The sequence below is a fragment of the Ursus arctos genome, unplaced genomic scaffold, assembly GCF_023065955.2.
Source record: "Ursus arctos isolate Adak ecotype North America unplaced genomic scaffold, UrsArc2.0 scaffold_1, whole genome shotgun sequence".
Lineage (NCBI taxonomy): Eukaryota > Metazoa > Chordata > Mammalia > Carnivora > Ursidae > Ursus > Ursus arctos.
Window position 1 is genome coordinate 12,173,563 of NW_026622763.1, and position 14,892 is coordinate 12,188,454.

At 42.7% G+C, this 14,892-nt stretch overlaps 1 protein-coding gene across 11 annotated transcripts in view; it reads left to right on the plus strand.

Moving 5' to 3' along the window:
* Positions 1 to 14,892, plus strand: part of CUNH2orf76 (chromosome unknown C2orf76 homolog) — a 55,845-nt gene that overhangs the window by 11,207 nt on the left and 29,746 nt on the right. For 3 of the 11 annotated variants that reach the window (XM_057317239.1, XM_057317242.1, XM_057317236.1), the window contains 2 exons: positions 12,148 to 12,259; positions 12,913 to 13,057. In XM_057317239.1, the coding sequence (XP_057173222.1) occupies positions 12,925 to 13,057 (133 nt within the window). In that variant the 5' untranslated portion in view covers positions 12,148 to 12,259; positions 12,913 to 12,924. Of the gene's footprint in view, positions 1 to 6,133; positions 6,186 to 6,627; positions 6,982 to 7,415; positions 7,478 to 12,147; positions 12,260 to 12,912; positions 13,058 to 14,892 lie in introns of those variants that run through there. The other 8 variants (XM_044388268.3, XM_057317260.1, XM_057317252.1 and 5 more) reach the window with 6 other exon arrangements.

The window sequence follows — 14,892 nt, forward strand, 5'->3', positions numbered from 1 at the left end:
AGGTAGGCTGAGAAATCTTCTCGAGTTAATTTTTCAGCAGGCTTTTTCAATGCGTCATGATGCCAGATGGCTGTGGATGGTAGAGAGGAGTGGAAAGTCTACGGACTACCTCGACTTTTAGCTCATTGTTCCTTAGATAAAAGATGAACCATGGTCAGACTGCAAATAGGATGGAAAAGCAAACACATGGTGCGGATTCATTTCTAGGGTCACAGTGGCGCGACCGGAGTCAGGTGATTTGGAACATGAACACTGAAACCTGGAAAAGACTGCCATTGGGAGTGTGGAGTTCTGAGAGGAGGTCAAAGGTCGAATGTCGTATATCAGCTGGAGCAGGCAGGGGCAGCAGTCTGTGCCATGTGGCCTCCCTCACTAGGGGACCAACTCGTCAGCTTCTGGCTGGAGTCACAAGGCTGGCGGTGGCGCTGCCTCAGAGGTGAAGTTCTTTCTGTTGTGCCCATGCATGAGGACAGACCGAGGCGGCAGTGGTGGCGGTCTGGGCAGTGTGGGCTCCAGCAGGAGCTGGAGGCCAGGGGTTCTCACTGGAGAGCAGGCCCTTGTGTGGGCATCTAGGTGAGTTACCCAGGTGGTTCAGTCAGCAGCTGAGAATTGTCACAGTTCACAGCCTAGGGGATAGTTTTCCAAGAGGCAGATCAAACCACTAGGCCTTTGGTGACATCTCAAACGTCAGTAAAAAATATAAGCTCCATCTGTGGGAACATTAGCCAGGGTTGTGGGAACGGCCTTGAGTTCTGCCCACTGAGCAGAGTGACCCTGTCCATTTTTGGTTCTTCACAGGGAGGGGAGGCAGGGGAGCTTGTCGTGGTGGCATTTCTCTACCTGTAGCTCTTCCCGATGGGGGGAGAATCCCCTCTGGCACCACATACAGGGAAGTGTAAGTAAATGGAACATACTATTCATACATTGATGTGTAAAAACAACAGTACTTTGGATTGGCCTGAAGGGTCCCATCCACTGGGTCGTGTCAGTCTCTTTCCCACTATGAATCCTGTCCAAACCCCATTGGCTGAATCTGAGTACTTCCTCCTAGCACAGGACCAGGTAGGATGGTACGTGGGTGCCTGTATCCACAGAGCCATGAAAGTTTGAGCCCTTCCCCTCCCTGAAGTTCCCCAGCATACTTGGGTGCATAAGGCCTTCAGTCTCTCTTAGGGACAGGGAGACAGACCCCAGCCTACCCATAATCCTCCTCCTCAAAGCAGATGTCAGGATAGAGGGTGAGGGGAGGGATTGGGGGTGCACAGCAGGAGAGCAGCTCTGTGCCAGTAAGCAAGGCACGCTTTTAGTTCCAAGTGGCTTGGTGGCTATTCATGGCTCAACTTAATGCACTTTTCAGTCACCCGAAGCTCTAGATCCTCGTTGCTGACATCATTTGTTTTGGCTCCGGGCATTCCTTCACTGTTCAGCCGCCACAGTCACATTGCCTCTCATCAGAGAGGTGGGTGATATGCAGCATCGTCAGGGAGAGTGACCCATGGACAGCCAGAGCACCCCTGGGCAGCTCCTTGCAGTCCTACCCTTTGCTGCTCATGCTCTAGAAGTGAATTAACACTTTCTCCTCCGCCCCCACCGCTTGCACAGGAGCATTTGCTGCCAGATCCCAGGGGATCTTCTTATATCCCCTAAGTCCACGAGACCTTTGCCTGGTCCAAAAAGCCATGTCTGTGGCAGCATCCATTCTTGTCAGCAGCAGCTGCCAAGAACTGCGAAGAACGGGATTTTACCCGACTTGAAAGCCGACAGTCAGCCTGTCACCGTTTGCCAGACACTGTCTCTGGGGTCAGAGACAAAGGACTGCCTCTATACAGCACAGCCAGAAGCATGAGTTGCATGTTTGTGTCTGTGCTTCTTGCCCCACAGATCCCATGGGGGCAATGGGAAGGGCCCAGAAGGATGCCATACCTTCAGTGGGTTTGAGTCAGGCTGGAGAACCCTGAGTTTGGGTCATCCCGATCTCATGCTGGCTGAGGATGGTCGTACCGCACAGCCCACAGCCCACAGCATGAGCATCGTGTGTCTGTGTCTTTTCTTGCACCACGAGTGTGCAGCCATTGAACGCTGAGTTTAGGTAATCCTAACCTTTTTGTAAAGTGCTGCGAGCCAACCTGCCCAACCTTAGCCCAGAGAGAGACACTCCTTTTATTGTACTGGACAGCACCAAACCTGCCTTCTCCTCTGTAGGGAGAGGATATCTCAGTGTTTGCTAGACACACACCTGTGCATAGATCGTTCAGAACTCAAGCAGCCAGTTCCTCATAAGAGATACAAAAGTGTGAGATCTGTGGAGAATCGCCTCCCAACACACAGCGCAAGGACCAACATCCTCGCTGATCATTGTGAATCAAGAAAAATAGAATTTGTATGCAGCGTACCTTGTTTAAGAAGGGAAGTGTGCGAAATATTCTTTCCGAAGAGTTAAGTGTCTAGCCCCTTTGGAAAACTCAGCTGTCCAGGATAGGCCGTTCTTTGAGAGTCTTACTTGCCTTGAGTCCAGGACACAAACTGTGATTTTGTGTATTTGCCCCAACTTGAGGGTCACAAAGGCAGGTCTGTGGAATTATAGGTGTTGATTTTTCAGGGGGTAATATACACAGAGTGAACAGCATTCAACAGTGTGTTGATTAGAATTGCTTATGACCCTTCCTCAGGAAAGGGCAGCTGCTAATGGCATTATGCAATGAAGTACTTGTAACACTGAGAGGCATTTGGTAGCCATCAGATCTAGCTAATATTCTAATATTTATTTTGTGCATACTGTTATGTGAACACCTAAGAAGGAAGATTGTTTTTCTTAACCTACCTAAAAAAAGAAAAAAAAAAAAAAGGTTGAGGTTAAAGACTTTAAAATCACTCATAAGTTAATACATTGAAAATGATTTTCTCAAAAGTTTTATGTCCATGAAAGATGGGTAAACTGAATTTTCTTTTTTTTTTTTTTTAAGATTTTATTTATTTATTGGACAGAGAGACAGCCAGTGAGAGAGGGACCACAAGCAGGGGGAGCGGGAGAGGAAGAAGCAGGCTCATAGCGGAGGAGCCTGACGTGGGGCTCGATCCCAGAACTCCGGGATCACGCCCTGAGCCGAAGGCAGACGCTTAACGACTGCGCCACCCAGGTGCCCCCTGAATTTTCTTTTCTTTTTTTTAAGATTTTATTTATTTGATAGAGCGAGAGAGCACATGCAGGGGGAGCAGCAGAGGGAGAGGGAGAAGCAGGCTCCCTACTGAGCAGGGAGCCTTATTCGGGGCTCCATTCCAGGACTGGGATCATGACCTGTGCTGAAGGCAGACGCAGAGGCCCCCTGAATTTTCTAATAGTGCTTTGATTTGAATTTTACAACTAAATATTTAGAAAAAGGCCAAGCGGCTTTCAAATGCTTATTTAATCCTTGCATGGCCTTAGTCTATAAATGTATACTTAATTTCATATTTTAAAAATGATACTTTTGAAAAAATTTAAAACAAATTCCTGTTCATTTTTTCCCGTTTGTATTATAATGACCAGCTTTTACTATTTCATTGTCACCAAGATCTATTTTTATTTTTTAATTTAATATTTTAAAAGATTTTATTCATTCGAGAGAGAGAAAGAGAAAGCATGAGAGGGGGAGGGTCAGAGGGAGAAGCAGACTCCCCACTGACAGGTAGCCTGATGGGTGGGACTCAATCCTGGGACTCTGGGATCATGACCTGAGCTGAAGGCAGACACTTAACTGACTGAGCCACCCAGATGCCCCTGAGATCTATTTTTAGAATAAAATTTTGTTCTCCCTCTAAGAGTTAAAAAAATAAAAGAAACGCTTTTGAAGTAGGCCAGAAGCGATTAAATTAACATTTCACTTTTAGTCATAATCTTCAAAGTGATGTGATTTTAACTTATGAACTTCATAATTATTCTTATGAACTTTAGTTATATAGAAATATAAAGTTATTAATTGACCAAGGCTGAGTTCTCCTTAAAAGGTGAACATTTATCATTCACCAACTTAGGATGCTAGATGCTCATTTAAGAGTAATAAAAAGAGTGGTTTTTTTCCCCTCTCCTTCCCCAGTCTTAAACAACTTTTTTTGGGGGGGGGGGTGGGCTAAATGACCTATGGATGATATTTAGCAATACATATGATTATTTACTCCACAATCAGTAAGGTGCAACTGTACAATCATTTGCATTTCAGTGATTGTCATCTTAGCAGAATTCCTTTTTCACCCTACTTTTATACCTGACCACCTGTGCCACTTTAGTTCCCTCACATAAAGGAACAAGGAACTGTATTTCTTATCCTCTTTTTATTGACTTGTTTCAAAAAGAAAGGCGAATGGACTTTTTGCCCTGTGATGTAGTTCCTAACTCTAGAGGCAAACTAGGCATTTGGTGCAATATACATATATATTCTTCTTATTTGGTTAGAACAATACTTTTTTGAAAGTTGTACTTTTTTCATGTGGGCAACACAAGCCTTTTTTTTTTTTTGTAATTTTTAAAATTTTTTTATTTTACTTTTAAGTAATCTCTACAGCTAACATGGAGCTTGAACTTACAACCCTGATATCAAGAGTCGCACGCTCTACTGACTGAGCCAGCTAGGGTCCCATATAGTAAGATAGACTTTGAAGCAAACTTGCTATATGGCAGTTTTGGTTTTATAATATTTACATTTAGGAAGTAGATACAACTTTACCAAGATTGTTAGTTTTTCCAAAATGATTCACCCTAGGAGTCTGTTAAAATTCAAGTCCTATCCACCACTTCTCGGAAACCTGCGGGTTGCAGGAAGGAAGGTCACCCAGTGCCCTCTTCTGTCTGGTGGTTATAAAATCTCCTCCATGTTAACTGCTTGAATGTTGAGTGCTTTTGTACTGTCAAAGCTTCTAATACTTAACTCATTTTGGATTCCATTCTCTCATAAAAAGGTCAAGAGCATGCTTCAAATGCTTTCAAAGGCACATCTCCTTTTTGGGGGGGAGGGTAGTAAAGTCAGTCTTCATTATTTGCATATTCGTTGTGAATTCACCTACTCACTAACTCACTAAAATTTATTTGTAACCCGGAAAGCAAGACTCAGAGTTTTTTGGTTGAAATGTGCAGAATAGTGAAAACTTTGAGTTACCAATATTTACATTCCCAGCTGAGGTCAAACCAGCGGACCTTCTTGTTTCAGCTCTCATATTGTAAACAAGGGTCTGGTTTGCGTTCTCTTTAGTGCCATGCTTTTCACATTTGTGTGCTTTTTTGGCGATCTCGCTATTTAAAACAACCCCCACCTGAAGTGCTGAAGTGTCCAGGAAGGTTATGATGTGCCTGAAGGAGAAGAATACGTGCCTTAGATAAACTTTTTTCCAGACCTGAGTTATGGTGCTGTTGGCTGTGAGTTGAATGCTAAGAAATCAAGAATATAAAATAAGGCATCTTTAAACATAAATACACACAAAACAAGATTACGTATTGATCCGTTGATGAAAACGTTGTGACCAGATGCACCAGAAACTCAGGGGAACCTAACGCTGTATTTCCCTAGGAGCAGTGGTTCAGTATTCACTAATTCATTGTTCGCGACCACTTGATAAACCTTATCCACTGCTAATAACCAGAATTGGCTGCAGTTAGTTGTTTCATTTATTTGGGCTGATAGAGATCAGCCTAATGTCAACAACTGAGTGTTCTGCGAGAATGCATATTTTGTACTTATCATCACGGGGGGTCCTGAGCCTTTTTACCTACGGTGCTCGATTTTTTTTCACCTCAGGAGCCTGTGCCAACTGGTTGACAGTCCTTCAACTCAGAATTTTGCAATGAGGAGAGGAGCCAGCTTGGAATGAGAACAGCTGGGTCTTTAGGGAGGCTGGCATGCAGCTTGGCTTGGCTTTCCCTTGACCATTCCATGCTGAATTTCCACCTTCACCGTTCACGCTGCTAGAGCCTAGGCCATAAAAAAACAGCGCCGACCTGTCCTGTAAGGACCAGGGAATTCTAGGCCAGAAGGGGAGGCTGCTGGGCTGCATCTGTTCTTGGCTCTGATGAAACACTGGTTACCTGTCGGGTACCTGGGAACTCCCTGTGAGAGGGTCCCGACACAGGTTGTGTGTTTCTTTTGTTTGTTTCTTTGTTTTCAAGAGTTGAGTGTGCTTTGGATATGGTGACTTCTTCATTATCCCAATCCAGTTGGGTAAGTATCAGCCAGAACGGGTTCTTGTTTTTTTGTTTTTGTTTTTTTAGGCAGGGAGGTTTAAAGACGTTCCTAACCCCAGGCACTGTCGCTGTCTCTCTCGCTCTCTCTTTTTTTTTTTTACAACCTCACCCATATTCTATGTTAACCTAACATGTAATTACGGATAGAGTTGAGCTGCTGCTGAAATGTCATATGGCGTTAATTCTGATTTTTAAAAGTTTTCATATTCTGGAGCAATAAGGCTTTTCTTTAAGGTCTCAAATATTTTCTTTTTTTTAAAAAAGATTTTATTCATTTTTGTGACAGCTCGCATGCATGCGCACAGGCCGGGGGCGGGGTGGGGGGTGGGTAGGGGCAGAGGGAGAAGCAGGCTCCCCACTGAGCAGGGAACCTGACGTGGGGTTCCATCCCAGGACCCCGGGATCATGACCTGAGCCGAAGGCAGACGCTTCACTGACTGAGCCCCCCAGGCGCCCTAAGGTCTCAGATATTTTCATGGGCAGTGGAAAAGCTCATAGGCCCGAGGTACTATGACTGCAGTGCAGGGAAGGATTCAGGTTTTCCTCAGCTCCTTAGCTGCACTTCGTTCTGCTGACATTGTTGGGGGCTCTGGTGTGCCTCAGGCCACACATGTTGCTGGGTATCCCAAAGAATCCGTATAACATTCTTTCCCCCAAGGGGCTATTGGGCCAGACCCTTTCAACAGCTGTCTTCCCTGCGGCACCACTAGGTGCTGTGGGCAGCCAGCAGGGCTGGCAGCTGAGGCCGGGGCAGAGGAGGAGCTGGAGCAAGGGTGAGCTGGAGCAGGTGGTCCTGCCTGAGTTTTGAAGGCTGCCTGCGTGGTGACGCAAAGAGGCTTGGGACAGAGGAAGTGTGGGGGAAGCCGGAGCGGAAGGGTATGGCCGAGGCTTGGAAGCAGCGTGGTATGTGCGGGAGCCTGTGGGCTGCCTTGGCTGCTGGAGTGCTATATGGAAGGTGGATTGTGGCGGTGACAGATAGCATCAGAGAGGAGGGAGGGGCTGGGTGCGGAGGGCCTTGGTGCCATCTTAGACAAGATGAGACTCGTCCTGGGTGTGTCACCTACTTCAGGGAGCTCTGCTGCATGCATTTGAGATTTATTGGTACCCCTTAACTGCATGTCAGTTATGAAGTTTCTCACCCTCTCTATCCTTGACAGTATCGATAAATTCTGTTGTTTACTTTTGTTCTGTTCTCTCTTCTTAAAAGGAAATGGCTTAGTTCTAAAAATACCTTTTTGTCGATGGAAAACCCAGCAAAGAAGCACAAATGTAAGTGTACAGTGAAACAGCATAACTTAGGGGCGCCTGGGTGGCGCAGTCGTTAAGTGTCTGCCTTCAGCTCAGGGCGTGATCCCGGCGTTCTGGGATCGAGCCCCACATCAGGCTCCTCTGCTGGGAGCCTGCTTCTTCCTCTCCCACTCCCCCTGCTTGTGTTCCCTCTCTCGCTGGCTGTCTTTCTCTGTCAAATAAATAAATAAAATCTTAAAAAAAAAAAAAAAAGAAACAGCATAACTTAAAAACACATAATCATTATTAAAACATCAAGCAATATTAAACATACATAAAACAGAAGTCTCTTATATTTCTCCCATTCGGAGATAGCCGCTGTCCACGTTTTGGTAAATGCCGCTCTGGACGTCTCTGTGTGCTTATGGAGACACCACATACCCGTGGCTTTCTAGCTTCTGTTTTCACTCCCTAATCTGTCATAGCGTCTTTCAAAGTAGTGTCCATGGATCCGTATCGCCCTTTAGTGGCTGCAGGGGATTTTATCTTACGGAGTTTACTTAGGCAGTTCTCCATTGATGGGCATGTAGATGGATTCTAATTTTTGTTAACTGTTAGAAGCACTTCACTGAAAAACAAGTTCCTTGAATGTACATCTTTGTGTACTTTCCTTAAAATGTTCTTATTGTGAGAAATTTTACACGTATAAAACAGTAGAATAGCATGACAAGGTCTCATATATACCCAGCTCGAGCAGTTAACAATATTCTGCCATTCTTTCTTTTCATCTGTATTCTACTGGTTTTTGCTCTGCCAGCTATTTGAAAGCAAATCATTCATACCATTTCGCCTATATCTACCTTACTCTTTTAAGATAAGAACTGAAAAATACTATCAAATAAAGAGAATTAACATTAATTTCTTTTTTTTTTTTTTTTTAAAGATTTTATTTATTATTCATTCGACAGAGATAGAAACAGCCAGCGAGAGAGGGAACACAAGCAGGGGGAGTGGGAGAGGAAGAAGCAGGCTCATAGCGGAGGAGCCTGATGTGAGGCTCGATCCCATCACGCCGGATCACGCCCTGAGCCGAAGGCAGACGCTTAACCGCTGTGCCACCCAGGCGCCTCAACATTAATTTCTAATATCATCGTCATTGTCTCTTTTTTATATGTTTAAAATTTCTCGCAGTAAAAACATTTATGTAAATCAGAAGCGATCTAAAGTTTTGCATTGGTTGATCTCTTTAAGTCTCTTTTAATTTATAATCATCTTCGCCTTATTTCTTGTGTTATTTATTTACTGAAGAAACCAAGTCAGGGGCGCCTGGGTGGCTCAGTCAGTTAAATGTCTGCCTTCAGCTCAGGTCATGGCCCCAGAGTCCTGGGACTGAGCTCCGTATTGGGCTCGTTGCTCAGTCGGGAGTCTGCTTCTCCCTCTGCCTGCTGCTCCCCCTGCCTGTGCTCTCTCTCTCTCTCTCTGACAAATAAATTAAAAAAAGAAAAGAAAAAAAGAAACCAGATCATTTATTGAACAGAATTTCCTAGTCTGAACTTGGATGGTTTTTTTTTTTTTAAGATTTTATTTATTTGACGGAGAGAGCACAAATAGGCAGAGTGGGAGGCAGAGGGAGAGGGAGAAGCAGGCTCCCCGCTGAGCAGGGAGCCTGATGACGGCTTCGTCTGAGGACTCTGAGATCGTGACCTGAGCGGAGGGCCGGTGCTTAACTGACTGAGCCACCTGGGTGGCTTTACCCATGTTTCTACTAAGGTGTCGGTCTTTTCTTACATATTTCTGTTGTAATACGTATCAGTCTCTTTCTGGGTGGTTGCTGATTTTTATTCACTTAGGAAGGCCTTTCTTACCTTAAGTTTATAAAAATATGTGCCCATTTTTCTGGTGCCTCTCTGTGATTTTACAGTTAAATGTGAATATTTGTTCCATGTCGGATTTATTTTTGTATAAGGGATGAGGTAAGGATCTAGCATTACTTTTCTCTGAATATCTGACCAGTTTTTCCCAATGCCATTTATTAAATAAACTATCTTTTCCCCACTAATGTCAAACACCACTTTTATACTAAATTCTCTAATCTTGAATCTGTTTCTGAATTTTCGGTTGTGTTCCACTGATTTGCCAGTTTTCCCTGCTTCATCATTACAACTTAAATTACTACGGCTTAATTGTCCTTTAAAATTTTTATTACTGACTTCTGTGAATATATGAATCATACCAGCTTCTTCATGTACGATTATATGTCTGACTATTGCTTAATAATGTGTTTTGATAATTGGTGCTGCCTTTTTTTTTATGACTTTGCTGACTAAGCTCATAAATTTATTCTTCCGGATAGATTTTAGACATATTTGTGACAGGTCCCCCAAGGCATCCTTTTATATTTTGGTTGAGATTTTATTCAGTTTCTAGGTGAATTTAGGGGAGAATTGATTTCTTTACAACTTTGAGTCTTCATAATTAACAACTTGGTCATTTCATTTATTCAAATCTTTTATCTGTCCTTGAATATTTTTTATTAATTTGTTCCAAAGTTTTTATTTGTTTTGGTTTCTCTGTCGCTTCAGTGGGATGCCTTTTAAATTTGACCAGATTTTTTTTTTTTAAGTAAGTTGAACCTCTGGGAAAATATCACGTTTTATAATCTGTAATATTAGCTTTCTAAATTGTCTCTTCAGTATGCCTGCCTCCCTAAACTAACAAGCTGTAGTGTTTTTTTTTTTAAAGATTTTATTTATTTATTTGATAGAGCGAGCATGCAAGGAGTGAGCACGAGTGGGAGTGGGAGGGCAGGGGGTGGGGGGAAGGGTAAAGGGAGAAGGGGAGAGAGAGAAACCACCCCCCACCCCCCACCCCCCACCAAGAGGGGCTGGATCCCAGGACCCTGGGATCATGACCTGAGCCAAAAGCAGACCCTTAGGGGGCGCCTGGGTGGCGCAGTCGTTGGGTGTCTGCCTTCGGCTTAGGGCGTGATCCCGGCGTTGTGGGATCAAGCCCCACATCAGGCTCTTCCGCTATGAGCCTGCTTCTTCCTCTCCCACTCCCCGTTTGTGTTCCCTCTCTCACTGGCTGTCTCTATGTCTGTCAAATAAATAAATAAAATCTTAAAAAAAAAAAACAAAAGCAGACCCTTAACAGACTGAGCCACCCAGGTGCCCCCACAAGCTGTAATTCCTGCAGTCCTTAAGACAAATCAGGTAATGGTTGCCTCCTTATTATAGGTAGCTATTATTCTTTAGTGACTGAGTATAAAGTATAACAAATTTCTGATGAAGGTGACAGTGCGTTGCTGACCAAAATTAGATATTAATGCAAATTCAAAATTTCAACTATTTAAGTATGACATTTGGGCAGCTTTTTATTAAGTGGAAGGAACAAACCTCTAATTATGAAAGTTTCATTAAGGCACGCATGTGCCAGTCTGCCCAGCCTCCTTAGACCATTTATATGATTTATTTATTGCACCTGGGAGTCTAGGATCTTCTGCCTACGTTAGCTGTCCTTATGCCCAAACCTATTTTATCCCAAACTGACTGTTGCTAAAAGCGGCTACTATTCATTGAGTCTATCACGTGAGATCCAACTATGTGTTGCAACAAAAAGATGGAGTTGATTTTTAGTTAGATCTGTCCGCGTCTAAACTCTTTGGGGACTTTGGACTACACTATAGGGCTTTCTAGCATGTGTGCCTGGATGTGTGTGCGTGTGTCTTGGAGGGCTGCTTTGTTGTTGTGGGAGCTGCATGACAGGAGGAAGAAGTGGTCATGGTTTCAGCAAACCTGTAACACTGCTTCTAAAATCTTTTACAGAAATCTTTTACAGTATCCCTTTTTCAAGAAGTATACTTTATCAAGTACTTCAGTATATCTTACATTGTAATTTCGTAAATGTCTGCTGAACTGCTAATACTTGATAGATTCTAGGATCAGAATTTGGGGGCAACATCGTAATCCAGATTTAAGAAGAAATAGAGTCATCGCTAATATTGGAATTATCCATTCCAATTGTTAATTTGAAGTCATTAAGTACTAAGCAAGATTATAAGGTGAGCCCTTACCTTATTTTAGAGGGGAAAAAATAATTCAGTTCATTAAGAACCATTCATTTAAGTATAAACAATATAAATTCTAATTATAAATTTATGTATTAAAACAGCTTGAACCTTTGCTTTTCACACATAATGTGCTATATATCCTCTCAACCTTGGTAAAATACTTGTTTAAGCATTGTATGATACAGAGAGACTTTCTAGGCCAAATGAGTATGGCTTGTTTGTGTATATTATGAAATAGTCCAGACACACTAAAAGGCATAAAGAGTAATACACTATCCATGTACCTGAAATCCTGCTTAAGATATGAAATTTTACCCATATAATTGGCCCATGTACTTCTCTCTCATTGCATAATCCTTCCTCTGCCTCAGAAATAACAGTTATCTCCTTTTAAACATAATAAAAGCTATGTTTCTGAACTTTAGTACAAATGGTGGGGTACCGTGACTCTTCTGCAACCTGCTTTTTTTTTTCATTTGCCATAATATTTTTGAGATTCATTTATGCTGATGCATAGGTCCATTCATTTTTGCTGCTTGTACTCTTCCACTGTATGCCATAATTTCCTTATCTCTTCTGTTGGTGGACATGTTTCCAGTCTTCGCAATTAATAAAGTGTTCTTCTTGTGCACATATTTCTCAGATTCCCTAGGGTACCTTTGAATGAAATTGCTGCATCAAAAGATACCTGTTGGGGATGCCCACCTTCCCTGATTAAATTCTCACTGCTCTACACCCCTCCTTGCCAACACTAGGTATTATCAGATTTTGTTTGTTTGTTTGTTAGTCCTGTGAGTGATAGGTCTCATTATCTTGAATTTCTCTGATTCCTAGTGAGGTTAGACATCCTTTCTTATGTGTAGTATTATGGGTATTTTTTCCTAGTAAAATTGTATATTATGGCTGAAAATTATATGTAAAGTTGAAAGTACCATGAAGCAGTTACTACCAGAGAGAAATATACCATAACTGTATCTTTAGAATATTGGCAACTTTGCAAATTTTTGGAGAGGAAATAATTTGGCATGATTTTCCAATAGTATGTTAGAGCATGGACTTGGGAATTAAACTGACCCTTGAATCCTGGCTGCATTGTTTTTTGTTTGTTGTTGTTTTTAAGAGGGGAAGGGAGGGGCAGAGGAAGAGAGAGAGAGATTTATCGTTTTGTGCCAATCAGGACATTAGCAACGGTGACCAAGCTGTCCAGGGTCACAGTGGATAGGTGGGAGTAAGCTTGGGACCCGGGATCTGCTTGGGTTTGGAGACTGTGAGTAACCATACGATGCGGGAGAGATGGCTGGGCCCCGTGGGGCTCATGGTGGGAGTGCAGGCTTGTAGATCATTGTGAATTGATGTAGATTATTGTGATTTGACGTTATTTAGACTGTTCTCATGTCCCTTGTCACAGGAATTTCTCCGCATGGCTTCGAAAGAAGTGACCATTACAGTTCGCCTCATTCGTTCATTTGAGCATCGCAATTTCAGGCCTGTAGTATACCATGGAGTTAATTTGGACCAAACTACAAAGGAATTTATATTATTTCTAAAGCAAGGTATGAGATGTCTTAGTCATTTTGCTTTATTAGTATTTTGAAAAAATAGTTGACTCTTACATGGATGGTAATTTTTTAAAAATACTTTGAAAGATCTTAATCTCGGTTCTCAGCCAGGTACCAGGTCAGCTCCTGCTCTGCGCAGCTAGAAGTACCTTCCCGAGGCCCATTTAGCACTGTGTGCGCCCACCTCAGGAGTTCGTATCCCCGTGTGTGGCTTCTCCCTTTTTTCCCTCCTTTTTTATTATTTATTATTTATTTTTTTAACTTTTTAAAAGATTTTATTTATTAGAGATTTTATTTATGAGAGAGAGAGAGGGAGGGAGGGAGAGAGCATGAGCAGGGGGGATGGGTAGAGGGAGAAGCAGGCTCCCCACCGAGCAGGGAGCCCAATGAAGGACTGAGGACCCTGGGATCATGACCTGAGCTGAAGGCAGACGTTTAACCATCTGAGCCACCCAGGTGCCCACTTTTTTTTTTTTTAAATTAAATAAAAATTAAGATCTAGGTTTTCTTATAAAGGGTTTATGTATTTGGAGGTTGATTAACAAGGGAATGCAATGTAGCTAATTGTGTCACCTGGCTGAGCACAGAGACGGCCTCTGTACGGCCGGAAAACCATGAGAGCTGTTGTTCACTGAGATCACAGAAATGACAGCCAGACCAGCTGATGCTACTTTATCATTTTGAGCGTAAAATTCAATAGGCAGAAAGTGAGCAAAGCCTTTTTTTCCCTTTCCAAAGATTTTATTTATTTATTTATTTGTTTATTATTTATTTATCAGAGAGAGAGAGAGAGAGTGAGCGCACAAGCAGGGGGAGCAGCAGGCAGAAGGAGAAGCAGGCTCCCCACTGAGCAGGGAGCCTGATGTGGGACTTGATCCTGGAACCCTGGGATCATGACCTGAGCCAAAGGCAGACGCTTAAGCGACCAAGCCACCCGGGCGTCCCAAGTGAAGACTTTTGATAGGACCTCAATGGATTCCTAACCCGTTTTTAATTATCAAAGTGTTCTAGTCATCAACATTTGATAAAACATCTAGAATGAACTTTTATTATTTTAATTGAAATGTCATTTACATATGGTGTACAGATTATAATTCCATGAGTTTTGACAAATGTCTTACTTTATATTATCTTAATAATTTTTTTTTTACTTTGACAAAATTTCAGACACAGAAAAGTTGCAAAAATAGGGCAAAAAATTCCCACTTTGGGTAGTTTTACTTCTCAGTGTTACCTAGGTAAGGAGTAGGCAGGGTAGGTGACCTATACAGACGACAGACCAGTTAGTCTCCTTTGCAGTAACTGTAAAAGATTTCATAAAGAGAACATAATTACTCCTTAAAGTAACTGTAGGCTGACCTATGGAGCATTTGTTGATACTAAGGTATTGCCAATTACAGTGTCTTGCTTTTGAAAAGAGAACACCAGAAGTGTATTTGGATTTTGAAAGAAAAACAAATCCCTGTATTTCTTGTTTTGAAATCTTTATGCATATTATGGATTACAGTGTTTCTTAGGATTGTCATAGTAAGTACTGTGATGTTCTTGGTACAGTGCAGGGTAAGTTCTTCTCGAAGTCCTTGAGAATGAGGTGTAACCTTCAGGCTACTGCAGTGGCAGAAGATGCACCCCCCACCCCCATCACTGTGCTCTTCTCTTCCCAGGTACCATATAGGTGCCTTCCCCATCAGAGCAATGGTATGGGTCACAGCGTGATGCGCAACCCTACCTGCCCACGTCTCTCACCTGTGTTTGTAATAACATAACTGCTCCTTGTTTCAGTTGTACCTGTGGGAAATTTGTCCCACTGACTAAAAGGTGAACTTTTG